The sequence below is a fragment of the Melanostigma gelatinosum genome, assembly GCF_949748355.1.
Source record: "Melanostigma gelatinosum genome assembly, chromosome: 2".
Taxonomy (NCBI): domain Eukaryota; kingdom Metazoa; phylum Chordata; class Actinopteri; order Perciformes; family Zoarcidae; genus Melanostigma; species Melanostigma gelatinosum.
In genome coordinates, this window is record NC_136635.1 from 22,375,311 (window position 1) to 22,398,279 (window position 22,969).

At 43.3% G+C, this 22,969-nt stretch overlaps 1 protein-coding gene across 2 annotated transcripts; it reads left to right on the top strand.

The window, feature by feature from the left end:
• The first annotated feature begins 1,912 nt into the window (after positions 1-1,912).
• On the top strand, positions 1,913-22,969 carry cyp1a (cytochrome P450, family 1, subfamily A). Of its 2 annotated transcripts, none has more exons than XM_079293914.1 (7): positions 1,913-1,973; positions 20,245-21,134; positions 21,247-21,373; positions 21,472-21,561; positions 21,679-21,802; positions 21,966-22,052; positions 22,164-22,969. In XM_079293914.1, exons 2-7 carry the CDS (start codon positions 20,295-20,297, stop codon positions 22,459-22,461), a joined length of 1,566 nt encoding a protein of 521 aa, XP_079150040.1. In that variant the 5' UTR covers positions 1,913-1,973; positions 20,245-20,294; the 3' UTR covers positions 22,462-22,969. The 2 variants fall into 2 exon arrangements, with proteins under 2 accessions (XP_079150040.1, XP_079150039.1); XM_079293913.1 differs by lacking the exon at positions 1,913-1,973 and adding an exon at positions 19,708-19,818.

A 22,969-nucleotide genomic window follows, 5' to 3' on the forward strand; every position in this document is an offset into this window, starting at 1 on the left:
TATCTGTTGTCCTGCACTCGTCTGTTTAAGAGGCCACTGCATGAGGCTCATTCAGAGAAACTGATCCCTGGCATTACAACGGTGGTTCATTTGAGAATTTGAGAATTTGTTTCTGTGCAGGTCCCTCTGAGCCACACATGCAAGCTCAGTGGAGCTCAGTTTAGGCAACAAATCAATGGATAAAACACAAAATCGTTACATGTTGAAATGCATACAGCCATGTCTGCAAGAGCACTAGATTTCTACATATTCTCACAGTTAGCAAAAGCCTGATTTATTTACCATGTACACGCATGATCCAATTGTCCACAGCAGTGCGTCTTGGCAGACATTACGCAGACACAATATCCCATCTCTAAAGAATGCATATCAAACGCTTTTTTGCCTCGTTGCACAGGAGAGTTGCACTTGATTGGCATTGTTATGGCGGACATGAATAGAAAAATCTGAGAGGGCGGATTAATGGCAACACTTTGTGTAAACTCCCCTGGCCTGAGGCACTTGGTCTCTATACACCTTGGCTTCCTCTGTCATTTACAAGCTGTTCGCATGCACGCAGCGGAGCCAAGAGTGTGAAAAACCGGATGAGCAAGTTCACAGCTCTCCGGTCTTTTAGGGAGAAAAAAAACAAAACAAAAAACCGTTGCCTCTGGTTGCAGAGTTGCCTCGCGTGAGGACAACAGCTTTATCTTTTTAGTCCTGTCGACCTCCCGACCTGGCCTGTGGCAGCGGCACTTTTACAACTTGCTCTCTTTTTTTCTTTTCACATGCTTTGAAGCATAGAAATTCTGACAGGCCGTAAACATACGAGTACTATATGCCTCTGAATGACTATTTGGAGCATCTCACCATTAGAAACGCATCTCTGCACACAGAGGGTGTTTTAGAAAAAGGCTGTTATGTTTGTGAATTAATGCAGATATTAGCTACATCCAAAAAGTAGGAACGGTTGTTAAAGATACACAACAAATAATTTATCTCCTGACACTGCGGTTCCTCTCAGCACTACAAATATTGTTTGTTTTATGATTTAAGAAAATAATAATATTGCCGCAATGACGTGTGTTCCTAGAGTCCTCACATTCTTCAAAACAAATGCAAGTTGTAACATATCCTGTCAACAGTGTTTGGTTTTGCAATGGCAGTTAATCTCCTGTTTGCTTCCCACTTACCTGTTATGTGAAACTGAGGACTATTCTGGAGCCAAACCACAGTTTAGTAACTGTGATGGCATGCCGACCCAACCGCTAAATCAACCAATGGCACTCATGGTGGCAAAGGATCTGTTAAAACCTCTTAGCCTATCACTCCTGTAAAATTTGCCTAAAACGCCTACCCAAAGGCGTACCCAAAGTAAACTGACAGCTCTTATTGAACCATTGGGAATACATGTATGGTTTTAGTCTCTATTGAAAGGTAACACTCTGAAGTTTCTAAAGAATCACTGTAAGTGCTACTAGCATTGAGCTAATGAAGCTACAACACACTGAAACAGAAGGTTTTTATTTCCGCCTGGATGTTTTTTTGCAAACGGATGCCTGCAGTTAACTATGGCTGGGACTTATTAGCTAGAAAACACAATGGTACCATATCATGACGTCATAGGACCTAGTACACATTCAAATTTGATAACAATACCACAGAAAATGAATATTTTACACATGGTTTACTAAGAGTACATCCGTGTAAAAGCGCATTTGGAGACTGGTAGTAACCGCGGCAAAATGCCTAGGCTACGATAAACTGTGTCCGAAATTTGAACTGTAGCTTATTATAATTTATAGCTTAATTTATAGTTTATTATGCCGGCTAATTTGAAATGATGCAACAGCCCTCCGTGGTTATTGATGGACGTAATAATGTGTTTTGGACTAAATCTTTTACTGGATTGGATCGTGTGGACCCTTAGCAATCTAACAAGACCGTTTTTGCCGGACTTTCAAGGATGGGGGACACGCTATGAATCATAATTGGTGAGTTACGCCGATATTTTAACTGCTTTATTTTTGGTTGCTGGTCTGACAGAAGCGTTGACTGTACTTGCTGTTGTGATTGTATCTTGAAATGGTTTGCACAAATCGAATTACAAGAACCGTAGCTTTCTAATGAGATATCGCATTAGTACCTATCTTTACAGAGCAGTTGTGGCCATGACACAAATGTACACTAGACACCTAAAGCGTTCAGGTCTAACCCCTGTTGCATGCACGGCCTCTTGTCCTGCTGACAGTGGCGCAGAGAAGCGGACACACATACAGACGCACAAAGCACCGCACGGCATCACAAACTGTTGTTTTTGGCCCCAGCAGACTGAGTTTTCTGGCATGATAGTGGTTTCTATAATAGTGGAATTTCCGAGGGGCCTGCTTTGGAAAACAGGCGGATAATTGAATCAGAGCTTGGCAAACCAAATGCGCAGACACCAGTAGCGTTACAAAATGACTCCCACCATAACAAAGGTCTTGCTTAGACAGCAGCTGCCTGGAACTGGCTGGAGAGTGGCACGGAGACTGTAATTCTAGTAACCGTTGTTTATCCAGCAGCAGCAGCAGCTCATAGATTTACACTGCCGGCCAGGACACCAGGAGCTTTTTGTTTTTGGTCATTTTTTCTTTCTATGGTTGTATTTCTCCCTTATACACGTTTTACTGTCAGGAAAAAAAGTGATGTTTTCAAAGGTACAACTTCTGACTTAATTTCATATGATATTTAGGCTGAAGCCTGCTAGAGGCTTGCAATAAAAAAAAATTGCACATTTAAATATTTGTCCTGGGAACAACATTGATAATTAGGCTGAATGAAGAGCTGCATTGGTAAATTATTATATTTGAATGAAGGAGGTCACACATGTGCATTGGCGGTGGCAGCAGCATTATTCTGAAAACAGTGAAATTATTTTGAGATTGTATTGATAGAAAATGTATTTTTGTGATGTTTTTGTATCAATTTAGAATATTCAGGTCCATTACTGTTGCTAATATTTGCCCCAGTAAGGTACAAACTGTAAGGGTACTAATATTTACCCTTAATAATAAGCGGGAGAAGAAAATGTGAATTTTATAGCTCCCTGAAGCAAAATAATTGGTAACCGTGTGATGTAGTTAATGCCAATAATCATAAATGCCAACAGTAGTGAAGTCAAAAAACAGATGCACATCTCCAGTTTTATCTGACTACATACAAATATTTTTTTTTTTCGGCTCAACAAATAAAGACAGAACATGACTGACACTAGTATCCAGTAACATGGCAGGCACTGTTAACACTGTTTTTAACACTACAACTTTCTCTTTATATCTGAAAGCATTGGAGAGTTCTGTATTCTTATTATTTCACAATCTGTGGACTGGGAAGAAAACCAAATATGTCAGAGTCAACTCATCTTTCCCCATGAGCCTCTGACAGAAATAGAGAGCGGATTTGTGATTTTCCATGAAATGGATGTTTGGATTTGGTTCAGCAGCAGTCCAAACATATGTGGCTTTGATAGGAATTTAAAGGTGCAGGTTGAGCGTCTGCACCTGATATATTTTTGGATGTTTTACTATGTGAAGCATAAAAAAAATATTTCATGTGAATGCATGACGTGCACGCGCTGGTCCATGTGCATGGGTATACTGGATACTCTGCGCGCACATCACCAGGTGTACAGACTAAAGGTGGGGAGTACAAGGCAGGAAACATTCCGCTTATAAAAATGTTTGACAGACAGTTAAAAAGGTGTTTTGATCTCCAGTCCATCATAGAAATCAGGAAACATCAACAGGCCGTGGTGGCGTTTCATGTCTCTTTGATGGATTCGCCCTACGGGCACAGAGGCATTACCACAGTGCTTAGATCTCTAAAACGCTTGACTTGTGTAACAAAATTGAGTAAATTAAAGGAAATCCGTGCTGCCAGTCTATATATAAGATGTTATATTTTTTTGCTGCAGTAACACCAAAGAGGTTGTTTCAAGACTGAGGTTTCAACTGGGGACTTTTCTTTCTTTCTGTCTTCCTTTTCACACACACACACACACACACACACACACACACACACACACACTCAGCGAGAGAGAGAGCATGCCAATCCAGTTTTAGTTAAGGTAACTACAGAGCAGTGCCTGCTGGGTCATGAAAGTTCATGAATAAAACAAGAGCATGTTATTAACCCTGGCACTGCTCTCAAAGGTATTTAGGTTTTGTACTCAGCCTTTCGGTTACTGTAATTTAGTTTACATTCGCCATCGCGGGCATATTTCTCTATAATCATAGGCACTCATACCTGCGCTGTTGACTCATGAAGCTTATTGAAGGGTAATAGTTTTACGGCTGTTGTTTTGAGTAGAAACAGCCAATTGCTGATATCATACACCAGAATTTGAATTTGGAAAATGTCACCTCATTTTCATAAATGTTCACCTTTTCACCAGACATTCTTGAGGAATTAGCCTTGAAAATAAAAAAGGGATGATACAAATGGTGAAGGGATGAGTGTTCCTCAGTTATTCTGGGATCAGTGTTTTTTGGACCCCAGTCGCATTGATATTTAGCCAAGTCAAATCATGGTGAGTCAGGCCATGAGTCAGCCAAAATATCCCTTGTAGTCCTACGAACAGATCTCAATGTCCTTGTTGCGCTCGTCATGCAATCTAGTCACGCAAAGAGTTGGCCCAAGCCCAGCTGGTGAATTACAGCAATGATGAAAGAAAAAACATTTATGTTTCACTGGTGTGTACTGCATTATGCAGGTGTCGCTGCAGCAAGACATTTATTCCCTGTATGCTGAAAGTTGGAGCTATGTTTACATTCTTGGCAGGAATTCAGGTATGTTGACAAAGGTGTTACCGCTCCCATTCGTGATATTCATGGCGGGGATATCAAGGTGCAACAGAGTTTCCTGTTTGGAGACATCATGGTGTACACTGGAGCAGTGTAATGTGGTTGGCATGGCAATCAGTACCCTCAAATCTGAGACCATGGCTTTGTTTTTTCATTAAAAGCAGCTCATTGGAGTTCTTTTTGGGCAACACCAGTTTAAAATTTTGGCTTTCGCTCACTGTGGTTTGTCAAGGCTCAACAGTCGTTTGCTTTGGACAGCCAACACTTGAAAACGTCTGTCAAAAGTATTTACTTCTCTCCTTCACACCAGTCTATGCGCTGTCACGACTATTTGCCTCTGATTTTCAAACTTGCTGTTTGTGAGATTCAAGAGGCAAAACTGTTAGATTCAAGTCAACTGTCATTTCGTGTTTTCCAGATTTGAATCTTGCAGTGGCAACTGATTTGGAGAGACACTGCCTGGCTTTGCACATTACATTATTGCCATCTGATTAAAAAAAAAATGTACATGACAAGCGTGTCATTTCAGCCATGGCATGTTGAGATGAGGGGTGTACCACATGAACTAGTAGTGGCACAAATACACTGAAAGTCTTCTGAACACCAGAGAAAGTTCTTGGGAAGACACATCATGATTGCAGATACAAACTCCTCTTGGGTATCATTATACTTGAGCAAAGGACTCAATCAAACTGAGCTGTGACGGCAGCCTGCACTTTCAAGAGTTCTCCTACAACTTGCAGGCCCGCCACTGCCAAAGGAAACAGCGTGTCCTCACTGTGAAAAGGTTTTGAATGAGACAAGGTGAGAACTCTTTGTCAAGCAGCTGATGTCATTCACAAAAAATTTTCATTCAATCTGTTGCATGGGAGTGTCTCAGGATTGTGCTCACCTTGCAGCCCGCAGCTTTAATGACTCTTAAGTCGGAGGAACAACAAACAAACCTCTGCAAAGCATTACATGCGGATCCTTCTGTTCAGAGTGTCCTTTAGTATAGTGCATTTTATTTAATGGGGAACCCTACAAGATGACATGCAGTATTGTGCATGTGTATACGTGTTAGCCACATCTTTTTTTCATTGTTTGTCTCCTTCACCTCTCTTCACAAAAAAATATCTCCTCAACATGAAATTTGCAAGTCAGGGGCTTCTATGCTAATTGCTCGAAAGCATACATATGAGTCACTCTGTGGGAACTGGAATGCAGTGTGCCATACCTGCACATTTACTGACCTGCCTTTGTGCATGTACAAGGAATTGAGGCGTATACGAGGCAAGGACATTGTTGGTGCCACACCTGTGCAAAAACATCTCAATTCACTTCCTTTTACTGCTCTATTTCTGCAATCTGCACATAAGTTGCATGTGAAATGTAAACATTTGTTTAGATACCTGGTGTTGCGATCACAAATATTCAGTTTTTAATTAATCTACAGACGTCTAAGCCTAGTTTAAATACCTCCCAAGCTTTTACATTATTTATGTTATTGTAGGGTGTAACCAAGATACAAACGCAATGGGATAATTCAAGTTTATTCGAAATAGACTTTCATAGCTTTTGACAATGTGCTCACCAAAGTAATTGCTCGGGGCAGGAAACACGGCAGAACCACGAATATCTTTTGAAGGAACAGCTCCACATTTTAGGAGATCCACTTATTTGCTTTCTTAGGGATGGATCAAAAGAACGAGACCACTTCATGCCTGTATGCTAAATATGAAGTTCACAGCTGGTTAGCTGAGCTTGACATTAGCATGAAGAGTGGACACGGTTAGCCTGGCTTTAAGGGTGACCATGCGGCAATTTCGGGTCAGAAAAGTGAATCCAACGTGGAAGTGTCTTAAACCTGTATTCTTTCTAATGGCCGTCAGGGGCGACTCTTCGAGTTGCAACAAGTCTAATTGTATAGACGTTTATGAGGAAATTACTATCATTGTAAAACCATGCTCTAAAATTTGCCTTTTCGAGGGCTTATCTACTAAATTTCACCATATTCAACTGAATTCTTCTTTGAACTGAAGCGTACGTAAATCAGTCGCAAGGGCCCAGTCTCTGCTCAGCACATTGTTGGAGGGTTTGTTCTCCGGGGTTGCACTGGGGCTCCCCACCCACCCCATGGGCCTCAGTGCAACTGCACAGTCGCTTTTTACGCCCCTGTCGAACACAATGGGTCAAGTTGTGTCATTGTGTCGTGACGGAAGGTGAGTAAAATAGAATGATATTTAGTTGGTGGTAAGTCTTTTTCTCAGATCGCTCGCAGACGATAATCACAGATGACGACGTAACGTTTTGCCACACAGTGCCACGTTTGTCTTCAGTCGAAACAACTTGCCCCGCACTTTGCAAGAAAAATGTCATGGCGACGGAGTGATAAATAAATAGCATGTAGCGTATTATTGAACAACAGCGGGGGATGGATTCCCCTTAGAAGACTTCTGCATTGATAAAATGCAACGTCAATCGGCTGACTGTGCAACATTTGTACGTCATACTGGAACAAAGGTGACCTTTGACCTTCAAGTCTGCCAGATCGCGCCGCAACAGGAAATGCACTCTCGACTTCAACCGGAGCGAACGGTAGACGGCGTGAATCTTCACAGCGATTGGTGCTTATGTGTTATCTCATACTTCTATCTGCAGCAGCTGTAGTATCCACCTTTCCGGCTGACGACGTCAGCACTGGGTCCGCAGCTGACTCTGCAACAAAAGTGCTGGTGTTTATTTGACACATGAAAGGATACACTACAGCTGCTACTGACACCTACTTTGCTTATGAAATTATTGCTGTCATTGGAGCGCTCATTGAACTGACTGCTTTTGATCTTTGTCCAAACCTCGAGATTAGATAACACTTTGTTTTTTGTGGTTGCTTGTAACATACTGGTAACCAGAGCGATCTCAGTATCACCCGTGCAGAACGCATAAACACGAAAGACACTTGACAATAACAAGCTACGGCACAATCACTCGAGGCCAAGCGGTGACGCTTTTAAGACATGAATCTGCCACAATTATGTTTGGGAGCTGAGAACTGGCTTGAGATCAAATCAGAAAAATGTCACCTGGTAATGGAAAGAGCTATTTGTAAACTCATTTGACGTGACACCGGAGGGCAGACTGTGTGAACACCTTGTCCTGTCCCAACCGAATGAGACATAACATCAGTGGCGTTCCCTCTTGAGATATTCTTCTCTTCCCACAATGCAAACTGCTACAATCAAATGCAAGCACTCAGCTTTTCTTTTTCAAGCAGAGCGTGGACGGTGCTGCGTTTCTGTTAATATGTGAAGGAGGAGGAGGCCAATTCTTTGTTTTGTTGTTGTGCTTTTTGTTTACGAGATGTTCTCACATCCCAGAGATGGGTGGATATCGAGCGAGCGCTGCCCTGTAGGTATCAAAATGTATTTAAACCAGGTTACACCCATTGGCAACAAAACAACTCCTCTCTCCTTCGTTGCATACCTGCAGAGGCGTTGCGACATATATATGCGTGCGCCAGGTGTGGCGGGTCCTTCAGCGGCCGCTGTCGTGTCTCTTAAACGCTCCCGTATCATGATCACCATCTTTAATCTCCTGCTGTGTGAGGGCCTGCGAGCTCACAAGCTGTTGGATTACTTATCACACATGCCAGCACGCTTTTTTTTTTTCCTGCCTAGATTGCATTGCATTCTACGTACGTGTGTAAGTACATAGAAGTGTCGTTTGCTCACTTTTCCTTTATGTTTTTGTCACTTTTCCAGACAACTAAACACACCATCAACGCAAATAACCTAAAAAACAAGTCGTGAAACTGCACAAACACACATACAAGCGTAGCGGGCTGCATCTTTCAGCCGCCGTGCGTTTCTTTTCATTTTCTTGCCTACTTGACGCTCGCTGCGTTGCATAGAAGAGCATGTCGAGACACAGAGGGATCAGACGCTGGAGTGCTTGACAATGCGCCCGATTAAATCTATTCCCGCTGGTACAACAGGAGGGCCGGTGGCTGTGTAATTTACACTGCTGTCCAGCGGCTAAGTCAGCACGATCCACAAGGGTGTCGTCATCCCGCCCCTGTTCTCCCACTGCGTGGAATGAATCCAGTGTGTCTGAGCCCTGGCATGCACAAATGATTAACTGGTGGCAAAGAGAACTGATTAAGGAGATAAAGCTTGGCACACAATGGCCCCGGTGCTACACGTGTACCTGCACAACCAGAGCTTCCTCACGCAAGGGAATTATTCATGTCTGCTGATCATTCTGTTCATTCTGACACCCGCTGTGCCTGAGTTTCTTGGACGCACGAGATAGGGAAGGTGTATCAGTCTGTTGTGAGTTTACAGGATTGCATGTGGAGTCCTTCGGAGTGATTGTTTATCTCAGAATTTGATGACGGTGTGAAACAGCAGGACTACTGTCTGTTGCAATTTAGGGAAAGGGGCGACTGTGGCTAAGTGGAGAGCAGGGCCGTCCTTCAATCAAAGGATCGGCGGTTCGATCCCCGGCTCCAAAATTGCTCCCGTAGCTGCGCCTACGGTGCAGAATGTGATAGAATCTGAAGTCGCTTTGGATAAAAGCGTCTGCTACATGACTGTAATGTAATGGGTTTGGGTCACGTTGCTGGAAAATAAAACCATTGAAAGAGACTGAAGGGTGCAGAAAGTTACGTGGAATTCTTTGTCACGAAAGTAGCAAATTATAGCAATAACAATTCCACACTATGATACACAACACATACACAAGTATTATAGACCTAGCAGGGAGTGCCAATAGAAATGTATTTCGTTGAATCAAGGTGCAATGCGATGGAGGATGTGGCAGTGCGCTTTCGGAAGGTTTGCGGTTGGAGATGGATCGGACACCCGCTGGCCAAATGGAAACGAGATGGGCTAAGAAAGAATCCATTAGCATACATTATCAGTGGCTGGTAATAATCATTGACATTAACATGGTGTCCTTAAAAAGCAGTGCTCTCTCCACCGTGGAGCGGTGTCTTTTTTTGGTAACAGAGAAGGAACCCTATTTTTCCAGACCAGCCGCTCCTCAGAGGAAATCATTTTCTTTCATTCTTATCATGAGGAGTCACGAGTGTCAATAGAGTACAAACATGACGGTGGTTATTACAGCTTGCTGGTGGTTGAGCAAGATTTAATGATGGTAACCACAGGGAATCTTGCATGCATGATTGCACTTTGTACATGATCAAGTCAACTGAAATGGGAAGTCTTCATGCAGGCAAACTGGCGGGTACTGGTATCATTTCCATAGATGGAATGAAACTATTTTTGCTGTGCATTTAAAGATGTCACCTGATTAAACCGTCTGTGATGAAAGTGAAACAGACAAATAGAACAAAGATAAAAGGGGTTCATGTGATTTTGGAAAAGTACATGTTGGTGTGGCTCGACCAACTAAAGTGACCAAATAGAGCACAGCAGCGCCATCCACTGCTTTTTTTGTTTTTTTTAAACAACCTAAGACCTTTGCACAGTGGGAGCGAAATGAATAAATTACACGAAAAGGCGAAATACCAGCTCGCGAATATTTATATGAATATTAAAGGTTGGAATAGATCCTATTGACCCAGAGCAGCATCTGGTCGTCCGTATGAGGTAAACTGTTGTATAGCCTAAGATACGGGAAGCTGTTTTATTGAATTTCCTTTTAGCTATACGCTCAGACTGAATTTGAGTTCCCGCTGGTAAACGGTTGTAAATGTTTTGGGCTTTTATTGTGAAAGGTAAGACAGAAGAAGTGCGTCTGGTCGGCGCTGGCTTTGTCGAGGTTGAAAGGAGCAATAAAGTTTTGCCATCTTGGCGTGGACCACGGAACCTCCCTGTCGTTGGAAACTAGAGTGTACATTTTGAATATGTCCGTTCGCCGCAATGTGATTGGTGGATGCCTTCATTCGCGGTGCAAACACTCAACAGAATTGACCTCGCTTTTCTGTTTTAAAAGTACAAAATCAACAGTTCGAAACTAGAAACACCACCGTCATGGTAAAATGCCTCAGCCGGCCGGTCGAGTCGCAGTTTACATCCGTGCCTGACCAAAATGTCAAAACTTCATTGTACAAAAACGTGATTTGCGAACCCACAGTGACCTTTGACCACCAAGTTCTCATCAGTGCATCCTTGAGTCCAGGTGCAATTTTGTGCCACATTTGGAGAAATTCCCTCCAGGCTTTCCTGAGATATCGCACTCGCGAGGATGGACCACCCAAAAACACAATGCCTCCAACCACGGCCATTTCCAGCATATATATATATATATATATATATATATATATACACATGCCGACACCTAAAAACGCATAGACGAGAGACAAAAACTCACTACACCTGGGGAAAGCGACACATCACCTGCACAAACCTGTGTCCAACCAGTGAATCCGAAATTTGAGGCATCATCTTTCGCCAATGCCTTCATCTTCTCATCATTCTTTTTTTCCCACATGGAAAGGAACAAGAAGGGGGAACACTGTAGCTTTGCCCCCACAGTGGGCTCTTCTGTTTTCTTCTTATTCAGCAGAGTGAGGGAAGTCAGTTAGGACTTCTTTAACAGCAGTGGACGTCCTCTCCTGACAGATTCAGGGAGTTCCCCCAAAGTGTGTTTTCTGACTGCCTGAATACTGCTGTATTTACCACAACTGTTAGATTTGGCTTCACCTGATTACATGTTTGTTTTTTCCTCCTAACTTCTTCAGTAATTAAGCCTGAGGACACGTAGATAGCAGACAGTGATCAGAAACCTGGATAAACACGCTTCCTGATTGCTGCACGAGCAAACCCGACTGTGTTCTCTAGTTTGGCTTTTTGTGTAAAGGTCAGCCCAACTTTTTTTTCGAGCAGATATAGCGGTCTACAAATGCGCAGTTGGCCTGAGCGTGCATAACTGCACACTTGTTTTGTTTTTTTAAACACAACTTAGCGTGCCTGTCTAAAAAAACGGCCGATGATTGTTTTGATAGAAAAGGGTGACCGATACCTCCCTCAGCTCTTTCTGTACACAACCTCCCGACCCTTGGCTCTGTCCGAGCAAACACAGTCTGCACGCAATGCACAATGATTAACCCGCAGATCGTCTATCGGGGGAGGAATCGCTCTGTTAGCGCACACAAAAAATGAAAAATGGCTGAGTTTTCCCGTTTACAACGTGCACCCTTATTTTTCGTTCTCTCTGTGCTTCTTGTTGTTGTCTCCACTAAAGGAAAATCACCCTTGTCAAGTTCTCTCAACCTGGACATTTGGACATGGATTTTCCTTGGAAAATTAAAAAAACATTGATTTGAAGCCTAAAAATACGGTAAAGGTGACATTAACACAAGTAAACACAAGTCATTATACAGCCAATGTTGCCTACATGAGCTACTTTTACCACCAAGCTCACTAAACCAGCTTTGAGGCAACAATAATGATAAATAAAACACATGTATTCAATTAAACAACAGAGGTTTCTCATTGTTAACCCACGCCAAATTGTTGCAATTACCAATCTCTAAAATGGGTGATAACACAAGAAAGAGCCAATTCGATCCATTTCAACACGATTCTAAAGGACGTCATCTACAACAACTGATTGTGCTAAATGTCCCGATTGATGCCATCCCACTGCAAGCTACATACCTCGGCTCATTCCTTTTGGTTCCCAGAAAAAGGGTCTGAGTGAGACCTCTTTGCTGACATCATTCTGGGTGGATTACCCCTTGACAGGCTGGTTGACGGCCCCGTTGATTTGCAGAGAGAAGGTTTAGGTGCGCGCACGCATGCGTGTGTGTGTGTGTGTGTGTGTGTGTGTGCGTGTGTGTGCGTGTGTGTGCATGTGTGCGTGTGTGTGTGCGCGCGTGTGTGTGTGTGTACGTGTCTTTGTAGGGGGCAGAAAGGTTAATTTGTGTCATGCATGACTTGTTTTGCGTGACAAGCTTATCCATATCTTATTTCCCTATAGAAAAAAGGGAGTGGCTACCAGGACAAATGCCAAACTACACTCATAGTTATCCTATAGACAGAGGATAAGTGGGCAACTAATGACCAGTAAGATTGACCATATGATGAGAATGATGAAGTGAATTAATTTGCATATGGTGGTAATATTCACCAAGGTCAAATTACGAGATGATATTTTAGATGTAAATGCACCAGTTGTCAACAGAAGGGACCTTTTTGCACTTCAAATCGGTTAAAAGCTGCAATCAATATTGGGCCACAGGAGGGCAGAAGAAAGAAAACATGCGGACAGTCTGTCAAATTATCGCTGATTTAGCTGTGTGACATTCATCATCATCGAACTTAAATTGCAAGCGTTGTTTGCTCTGAGAGCTTTATAGATGAAAACAGCTGCTTGCTGCTGCTGATGAAGAGAATCAAAGCACAAACATGTCCTAACACCAAAAAGGATCAGCTAAAAATATATATATATGTTGCAGAGCTTTAGAGTGGAGGGCTACATTTCTTTTGTTTTTTCACTGTGAGCGACAGCTTTCACATTACACACAGCCATCTTATTCAAAGGTAATACAAACATATCGATTCGTGAAACTTTAAATACTTTCCTGGGATAAGGGTAGAATTCTTCCATGGCGCCATGCGGCCACGGCCAGACAGTTAATTAGGATCATTAGACTCAATTCACTCATTTTCTCTCTTGCAGCGGGAGGTGGATGGTGTGTGATGCTGCAGTCAGGATACACACCATCAGAGGGCATGTTTAAATAGAGGATAAGGAACTCTTTTTCTCATTTTGTAAAAAAAAACAAAAACATCTTCCTTAAGTCCAAAATGCATGTTTTAAGAAGACTTGTACCTTCTGATTCTGTTTTTGGGACACAGGCCTATGACATCTTGAATATTGTTTGATATTACTGGTAGAAGTAATGAATATGCTCTTTTAGGCCTTTTAATGGGCTTTTTTAATGTAATTTTTTTATTTATTTTTTTAACTTACTTTAATGATAAATGTCAAACTCAAACCACAACACATTATAATAATCTCTGTATGTGACCAGCTAGTGCTAGATGATGGTAAATGCCTATATATGTTTGATCATTTCATTGTAGGCATGTAAATTGCTTTGCTGTGGATTATGCACAGATTAAATTAACTCTATTTGTGTTCGGGAAAATACCACAGTGAACAAATCTATTATATGAGATATTCTTCTTTCTTTTTCTTGTTTTACTTGTAAGTTATGTTGATGTGCGCCATGTTCTGGTTATTGTAAGTAACAACTTTCTTTGATACCTTAGAGTTGACTCAAAGTGTATCTTAATTCCATTTAGTTTATTCTTAAAAAAAAATACAAATTAGTCTTAATAATGCGTTATGATGCAATGCTTTGATAAAGCGTTTATCACTTCTGATCAGAAAAAAAAAATCTCATTGTAAAACCAAGCTGTGCTGTTGTCTATTTTTAAGCCGTGATCCATTCTGCATGCGTTCCACTGAAGAACAAGCCACATATTCTCACACGCACATGACTCTCCTCAGACACGCAATTTAACGGGGCTTCCCATTGTGACCTCACCTTCCTTTGCCCTGCCTATCACGCTCGGTTATAACACCTCCGTGCTCCGCACGAGAGGGAGAGGTGACAGAAAGATGGATGACCGAGATATTTCCGCACGCAACTATTGTTGTTGCCGTGGAGTGCAGTAGGAACCCGAAACACAAGCATGAACCTGGAAATGAGCACGATATGTCTCCTTTAAAGTACAACTTCTATGAAACATAATGCAATGTTTTATCTTAAAGTACACGATAATATCAGAGGTAGTTAAAATTAGCGACACAACAGCCAGAAACATTAAAGTATCACTTACATAGTGATAGTAATGATTCAATATTATAATGAGAGGACACTGTCAGGGACCATTCTGCAATTCTGTACTTTCACTTTTTAAAATAAGTGCAAAACAAAAAGTACATTTTGTTTGCCAATACTTCTTTATCTTTACTTGTAAATTCAAAGGTTTTATGAATATCACACGCGGGTACGTTTAACAGGAACAGCAGGGTAAAACTAAAAAGTGACCGATTTTGAGAAACAAAACTGTATCAACACTAAAAAATAACCCTAAAAGTTCATGTGCAATCACCAGTACTCTGTGTGAATCATTTAACAGACGTTCCAGCACCGGGCGGTCGGAGTGGCGCACTGTAAATTGCAACCACAACCCAATGAAACAGAAACTTTAACACACTCCATGCAGCGAGGAGTATCGCTGTTTCACTTCTAAATCGAGTGCTTTGACCACATCGCACGTCCTGCTGGTCAAGCCATTGTTCTCTTTGGTAGTGGAGCAGCGGTGTCGCAACATGCTTGCGAGACTGAAGGTTTCGCTTTGGAATTTACAACTAACGGAGACTAAGTATTAAAGGGGCACTCCACCAACTTTACACATGAAGTTCAGTTTACATATGTCCTCTGTGGCTTTGGTGGGCGCTTTGCACCAAGGAATTATGGGAAATGTAGGCCCAAGAGTTCGAACCATGGTAGGGACTAAAAGTTATCTCAGCCGTTGCTGCTTTTTTGATTCTGACAATTCTTTTTTGACCTGTCTCTGGAGCGCAATGTTGGGCAGCAATGGGATTATAATTTGAAAGAGCTGATATCAGTCTGTTAACTCTGGGGGCTTGAGGTGGCTCTACAAAAAGAGGAGGATATGCGACTTCTCCACACGTTCTCATTAAACAACTCGTTAAATACCGTAGTTATGTTAATAAAAAACATCATGGATGGACTTAAACTAGTAAACTAAGTAAACAACGCCACTTAAAAACGGAGAACACGTCACAAACATTACCAATGTAACTTGAGAATAACTCCACACCGGTCTCCTGGTTGAAAGTCCTGCGTTTGTTTGACCCATCCTCCACCACTCCCGCCCACCATGTGTGCTTTTCTTTCGTCTTTTTATGACGTCGTCAAGAGCATTTTCTAATAATGATGGGTTCACATTGTAGTTTCATGCAAATGTGCAGTGATACTTGACAGATCATTGATGGGAAATTCCAATTTAGTTTTCCCGCTTCCTTAAAGCTCATGGGTACAGCAGTGCTGGATGAGCAAAATACTTTGGTATCTTGTTGGACAGCGTTTCAGCCGGGCAGCTTGAGGACATGTTCTGATATTTAAGCAAGTATTGTGTGAAGTATTATTTAAGAACCCCACCACGTCATTGACTTTAAAGGAGGGGTATTCTATTTTGAGCAGGAAACAAAATAAAGGTGGTGAATAAGCGTTAAAGAAGGAGCAATGGCCAGTGTAAAATGCAAGAAAATGCAATATTTTAATATTTTATCATTATTGTGATCTTAAGTGTTTTGAAGAGGTTTCGTCGCTTCGTGACAGGCCCACAGAGGCACATTCATTCAGTCAGCTCGCGCTAAAACATGAAACCCCACACAAAGAAAAAAAACAACCTCCTGACAGCGGCGGTATGCAAAGGCTGTCACACGGTGAAACGGATGTACACACCTGCTCTGAAGGTGCGTGACAGCCTTTGCGTGAGTAGAAATGAACAACCTTCACATGTCATTACACCTGCTTTTATGTCCAAGAATTTAGGAGGTATATTGCTGAGGGCAAAACATTTTTTTTCCCCCTCCCTAGTTCTGTGAAACGGCCAGAGAGGAAACTAACACCGCACACCTCCAGCTCTGCATTCCAGCTCGTCCTGTGCATCCTGACATGACCTGCCTGCTCTGGCTGTGGTCAAATCTGCACACAGCACGAGTCTTCACTAGTAACCTGTAATCTCTTTAATCTGCTTCAGAAGTTAGGAGAAACCCTCACTACAGAGTCCCCCCCCCCCTTACTTCGGCTGCAGAAATCGAAGCCCAAGAGCCTTGAAAATGGCGAATTCGAAAGGTGAAAAAGTGCAGTTTTCAGCACCGTTGTGTGACATTTATAGTTGCCCCCCGTCTCCAGCTGTGAATGCCGCTCACCTGCTGGGATCGGACACACACTCCTGCAGCCTGAGCACCCGCTGAGAATGCAGCCGGCCCTCACCTGCAGGCGGTCCACCGTGGAGTTGCGCGTTCATCTTTAATCAGGCTCATTTGCATCCCCGTGGAACACAATCGCACTCCCACGTCCCAGATTTTTAAATGCATTGAGGCCCACCGCACTGTAGTGAAATGAGTAATGATCCCCTCGTGGGTTTGTGTTTTGGTCAATGTAGCACAGCTGACATGGGTTTCTCTTTTCAGCCACAAGAGCGACAGGATGCCACTGAGGGCACTCCCTGTAGAACCATTGTGTCCCTCAGAAGCAGACAGCCCTGCGTTGGTGTTTAGGCATGTGGCGTATTGTTGCAACTGTAATATTATTTAGGGGGTGCAGGGGGGAGTACAGAGAGAGAGACAGCTATGTGTAAAAGGCATACAGTGTGTAGCTGTGTGATTTATTGGATCAAAAGCTGGCTTTTCTCTCTAAATGTGCATGGTGTTCTCAAAATGTTCATATTAATTATTTATTTTTCTATTTATTTATTTTGTATTATTATTAATATATATTATTCACAAAGACAGTGTATAACTGTTTCTGTAAAAGCTGGGAGAATTAAATCACTGCTCAAATTAAACGTCTCTTTTTTCCCCATTGTCTCACTGCCCTGACTTCAAGTTAAACAATTGAGCGATGCCAGGCTCCTCTCTGGGTGGGCCCCGCTGCGTGTTAGAAAGCGTGACTTATAGTTTGCCTTGTTTTATAAGTTCAAGTTTTCATAACTTGTTTTGCCGTTTTGTAGGTCCTCGCCATGTGCGGCTGATCTGTGCGGCTGATCAGTCCGGCCCCACGCACCGCGTTGCATGACTGCAGTGAATGAAGCCTGAGTGGCAGATTGCATGACTCCAAAGCCCCAAGATCCTTAGCATTTACAGAAGCTATAGCGCGCAAATATGTGCACCTTCGTGCCCAAGCAGCGGGAGAGAAAAAAAGAGAGAGAGAGAGAGTGAGAGAGTCTCGCGTGCTGCGCTCTTTGTTCTGCGAGTTTAAGACCCTTGTGTCTTTTCCAGAGGCTGCCGCCTTCGCGTGACTTGACCAAGCAGATTTAGGATTGTCCAGAAGACCGGGACCCTCCCCTCTGTACGGCAGCTCCGCTTCTCACGCAACCTGCAGCACCAGAGGCGCAGTCCCGCGGCGCACAGAGATTTAAGACGCATCATTTAAGACGTGCAAACAATAATTAAAATCCCCCAAATGATAACTTTTACAAATATATATATATATGAGTCTTTGTGTACCAGGCAGTGATTTCAGTCTCGATTCCATTTTAAAGGATTTTCATATTGTCTGATCCAAATCTCAGAATTAACGAGGGACTAAATACAATTGTTAAATATCCAAAAACGCAACATTACACTGACACTTTCAGATTCTAAATCTTCAATGAAATGGTTACTTCGAGGTTAATCTCAATGCAAAATGATATTCCTCTGTACAAAATGTGTTATATTGGTGATAAAGTACATTTACCATAGAAATCAATCTGTTGAAAATCCTTTAAATAAATGAGTTTGTATCAAATATGCTCAATGTGAACATGCGGACAAAGCAGATCAATAATCCTACTTTCTCTGTGTTATTGAGACAGTCACACGTTTTGATATCTATGGAAGCAGAAAAACAAAATCTGTCTTTTCTCCATCGCCGACTGTCACAGGTCACAGATGTTCGTTTAACACCTGTTGCGCAATGAGTCCGGACAGAGTGTCTGCACGACCGCGTTTGGGACTGCTGCAGACATATATAGCCTAAACTAAATTGAAACAAATTAGTAAGGATTATAGTTCTCATTTCTCAGCTCATCTATCGACTGACGTTATCAGATATTCTTTTTTTTTTCAAATCCCCCAAAAGGCACAGAGCTTCTTGGGAAATTCTCTGTGGGTATAAAAGGAGACAGAGGAATGGTATTGAACTCATATACCCTTTGCATTCTAGCTGCCCCCCCCCCCGCACCCACTCATCCTCCTCCTCAAAGGGGAGGTGAGGGTTTGATCACTGTGCTCTCACGCAACTGGTCAATCTTTAACTCCAGCGGAGAACAAACAGGGACAAGCACGACATGGCATTTGACTGTTGTGTCAGGATTTAAAGCCGCCTGGGTGGTAGCTGCATGTGCAAGTTGTCGCAAAACTCCTATTCTCACGCACCAAAACCTCGATTGTGTCACTGCGGGGCAAACAGGACTGACTTTAGAAGTCAAAAAAGCCAACTCACTGTTCCATTATTTCGAGAGGAAATACAAATTGTCCTGACATTTAGGCTATAATTGCCTTTGATGTATCTGTGATGGACCTTTTTTTTCTTGCAAAAGACATAATTCGTCTCGGTCTCGACCAATAAAATCAATTTGACCACAACGTTGACAACAAGCTTTCCTGATTCGAGTCATTTTGAAATCACAATACACGTCAGCTCATCGAAGCAGCGACCTGCCATAATTCATTTGTGAGAGGTATTGATAGCCGAGTGGATTCGATTTTGTTTTAATGTTGATTACAATTTAGAAGGTTACTGCATCAAGGAGCTGGCACTGATGAGATCAAAGCGCCGGTATTTTTTATAGGCATTACAATTATAACGTATACTATAGTCCAGATATTGTAATATATATATATATATGTATGTGTAATAGTAGATAACATTTTATAAAACAACCTAAAAGCTTTCTTTCAGCAACTGTAAAATATGCAATTTCTTCATTGACATGAAGTCTTGCAGGCACACACGCACGCACGCACGCACGCACACACACACACCTTTTCTCTGTGCTAAACTTCATTCATGACAAACAGAGAGAGCGAGGGAGGAGGGAAGGGGGGGGGGGGTTACGTCATGAAGAGCAGCCAATGAAGCTGTGGAGCGCACTATAAGAGCAAGAGCCCATTCTCTGCTTTGGAGACATTAAGAAAGTAAACTCGTGCATTAACTCTACTAAACGAGATATATTTTTTTCCTGACTATCTCTCTGCGATCACAGCATTGCTGCTCCGTTGTTGCTCCACTAAGGTAAGATTATTATACATGCACATGACGACACATTGGATTCCAACTGAGCAAACAATGTCAGAGTGATAAGAGCAAAGTGCTGAGTGCAGATTTTTTTGTAAGCATTGCTGTTAATAGTTACGCGTCTGGTCTTCTTTGCAGTTGCACCTTTTTAACGTACACCTTCTTTTGAATCACTGTGTTGTATGAATAGGCTTTCTGTGAGTCATGGTATAGTGGTAGTGAACTCGATTATGTTGTATATAGCATTGTGAAAACAAGTTTTCTGCAGCATGCAAACTTATAGAGTCTAATTAATAACAAACAATCTGTGCGCCTTTACTTGAGTTACTTCACAGTTTATGGCGCATGCAGTCAACATGTTGCACAACACTTCTCCTCCTCCCTGCCCTCACTACTTTAATGCCGCTCCTATTTAATTTCCAGGTTGTGCAGAAGCCAGTATACAAAAAAAGAAAAAAGAGGAAGTCGTCATCATGGTGCTTACGATACTACCATTTATCGGTCCGGTGTCGGTATCTGAGAGTCTGGTTGCCATGACAACGTTGTGTCTGGTCTACCTGATCTTCAAGTTTTTCCACACCGAGATCCCCGAGGGGCTCCGTCGGCTGCCCGGCCCGAAGCCCCTGCCCATCATCGGGAACGTGCTGGAGGTGGGCAGCAGGCCCTACCTGAGCCTCACCGCCATGAGCAAGCGCTACGGCCACATCTTCCAGATCCAGATCGGCATGCGCCCCGTGGTCGTGCTGAGCGGCATCGACACGCTGCGCCAGGCCCTCATCAAGCAAGGGGACGATTTCGCCGGCCGACCCGACCTGTACAGCTTCAGGCTCATCAACGACGGCAAGAGCCTGGCCTTCAGCACGGACCAGGCTGGCGTGTGGCGTGCTCGCAGGAAGCTCGCCTACAGCGCGCTGCGCTCCTTCTCCACCCTGGAGGGCACGACCCCGGAGTACTCTTGCATGCTCGAGGAGCACATCTGCAAGGAGGGCGAGTACCTGATCGAGCAGCTCAACGCCGTCATGGTGGCCGACGGCAGCTTCGACCCCTTCCGCCACATCGTGGTCTCCGTCGCTAACGTGATCTGCGGCATGTGCTTCGGCCGCCGCTACAACCACGACGACCAGGAGCTGCTGAACCTGGTGAACCTCAGCGACGAGTTCAGCCAGGTGGTGGGGAGCGGAAACCCCGCGGACTTCATCCCGGCTCTCCGGTTCCTTCCCAGCACGGTGATGAAGAACTTCAAGAGAATCAACGCGCGCTTCAACGCGTTCGTGCAGAAGATCGTCAGCGAGCACTACGCCACCTATGACAAGGTACGCGTCTCTTCCACGTTTTTAATTGAAAAATGATACACTGTCCCCCCCCCCCCCCCCCCCCACACGCACTTCAATCGCTGCATATGAACGTGTATTCATCTTCTTTCAGGACCACATTCGTGACATCACCGACTCCCTCATCGATCACTGCGAGGACCGGAAGCTGGATGAGAACTCCAACGTCCAGATGTCAGATGAGAAGATTGTGGGAATTGTCAATGACCTGTTTGGAGCTGGTAGGTTGAATTTCTCCATATGTTGAATGATCTGATCAAGAAGTATGAATGAATGAATGAAGAAGACAGGTGTCCTTACAAAGGTCTTTCTCTTCCAGGTTTTGACACCGTTTCCACGACCGTGTCCTGGTCAGTGATGTACTTCGTGGCTTACCCGGAGATACAGGAGAGGCTTTATCAAGAGCTGAGTAAGTACAGCTATGTTTTACACAAAACACTTCCTCGGATAGTCCATTCACATTACGAAAACTAGTATCAAAACCAGTAATGCAGGAAAGCTCATTCCGATCTCTTCATTTTTCCAGAGGACAAAGTGGGTCTGGATCGCACTCCCCTTCTCTCCGACAAACCCAACCTGCCCTTTCTGGAGGCCTTCATCCTGGAGCTCCTTCGCCATTCTTCGTTCCTGCCCTTCACCATACCTCATTGGTGAGATTCATCTCCTTTTTAAGATGCATGACAGTGCGACACATGCAGGTGGAAATGTGTGTTAATGACATGCTAAACTCTCACGGGACCAGCACAGCACGTAAACCTAGATGTAAACCTGCAAATATGCAGCGGACTAACACATTGCCCTTTGTTTTTTCAGCACCACCAAAGACACGTCTCTGAATGGCTACTTCATTCCCAAAGACACCTGCGTCTTCATCAATCAGTGGCAGGTCAACCAAGATCCGTAAGTTTCCTAATTAAAACAGTTTAAGATGACTGATACAGCTGCTCAAGTACAAACCAGTTATATTATTGTGCAGCACATCTTATTTTCTTCATCCTCTTCACTTTTCAGCGAGCTGTGGAAAGACCCGTCCACCTTCAACCCGGACCGCTTCCTGAGCGCCGACGGCGCCCAGGTCAACAAGCTGGAGGGGGAGAAGGTGATGGCCTTCGGCATGGGCAAGCGGCGCTGCATTGGCGAGGTCATCGCACGGAACGAGGTCTACCTCTTCTTGGCAATCATCGTCCAGAAACTGCACTTCTACGCGATGCCCGGAGAGCCGCTGGACATGACCCCAGAATATGGCCTCACGATGAAGCACAAGCGCTGCCACCTCAAAGCAACGATGCGAGCAAGGAGTGAGCAGTGAAGCTATTTCCAGTGTGTGTGACTCAATAGGTGGTGTTAAGTTGCCACCGTATGGAGGGCACTGTTAGGATATCAGTCAGCGAAAGAAGCATCTTTCTCAGAATGTAATGCACCAGATGCAGATTTTGAGCTGCAGAGCTAAGGGCATTGAAGCAGATGAGTAAAATGTGCAGATTGTCAGAGATGTCTCCGTTTGTGTGAACATATCTTTGTCATGTTTTTTTTGGTTCTCTAAGAGATATTCCTGCACATGGTTGGTGCTTCTCAGTGAAGTATAAGGAGATACCCGATTTTGTGTGTATATCAAGTTCATTTTGTATTTTATAAAGTTGTTTCTTTATGTGCCTATTGTTTTGAGATACATCGTTTTGCTGTGCATCTGTTTGAAATATCAGGGCACCAAAAGAGTTCCAGTGATTTCTTGGAATATACTAGTAGGCGATACAATTTTGTATTTTCTATCTCTAATGTGATGATTGTACAGCATGTAAGGACATGTGATCCTTTAA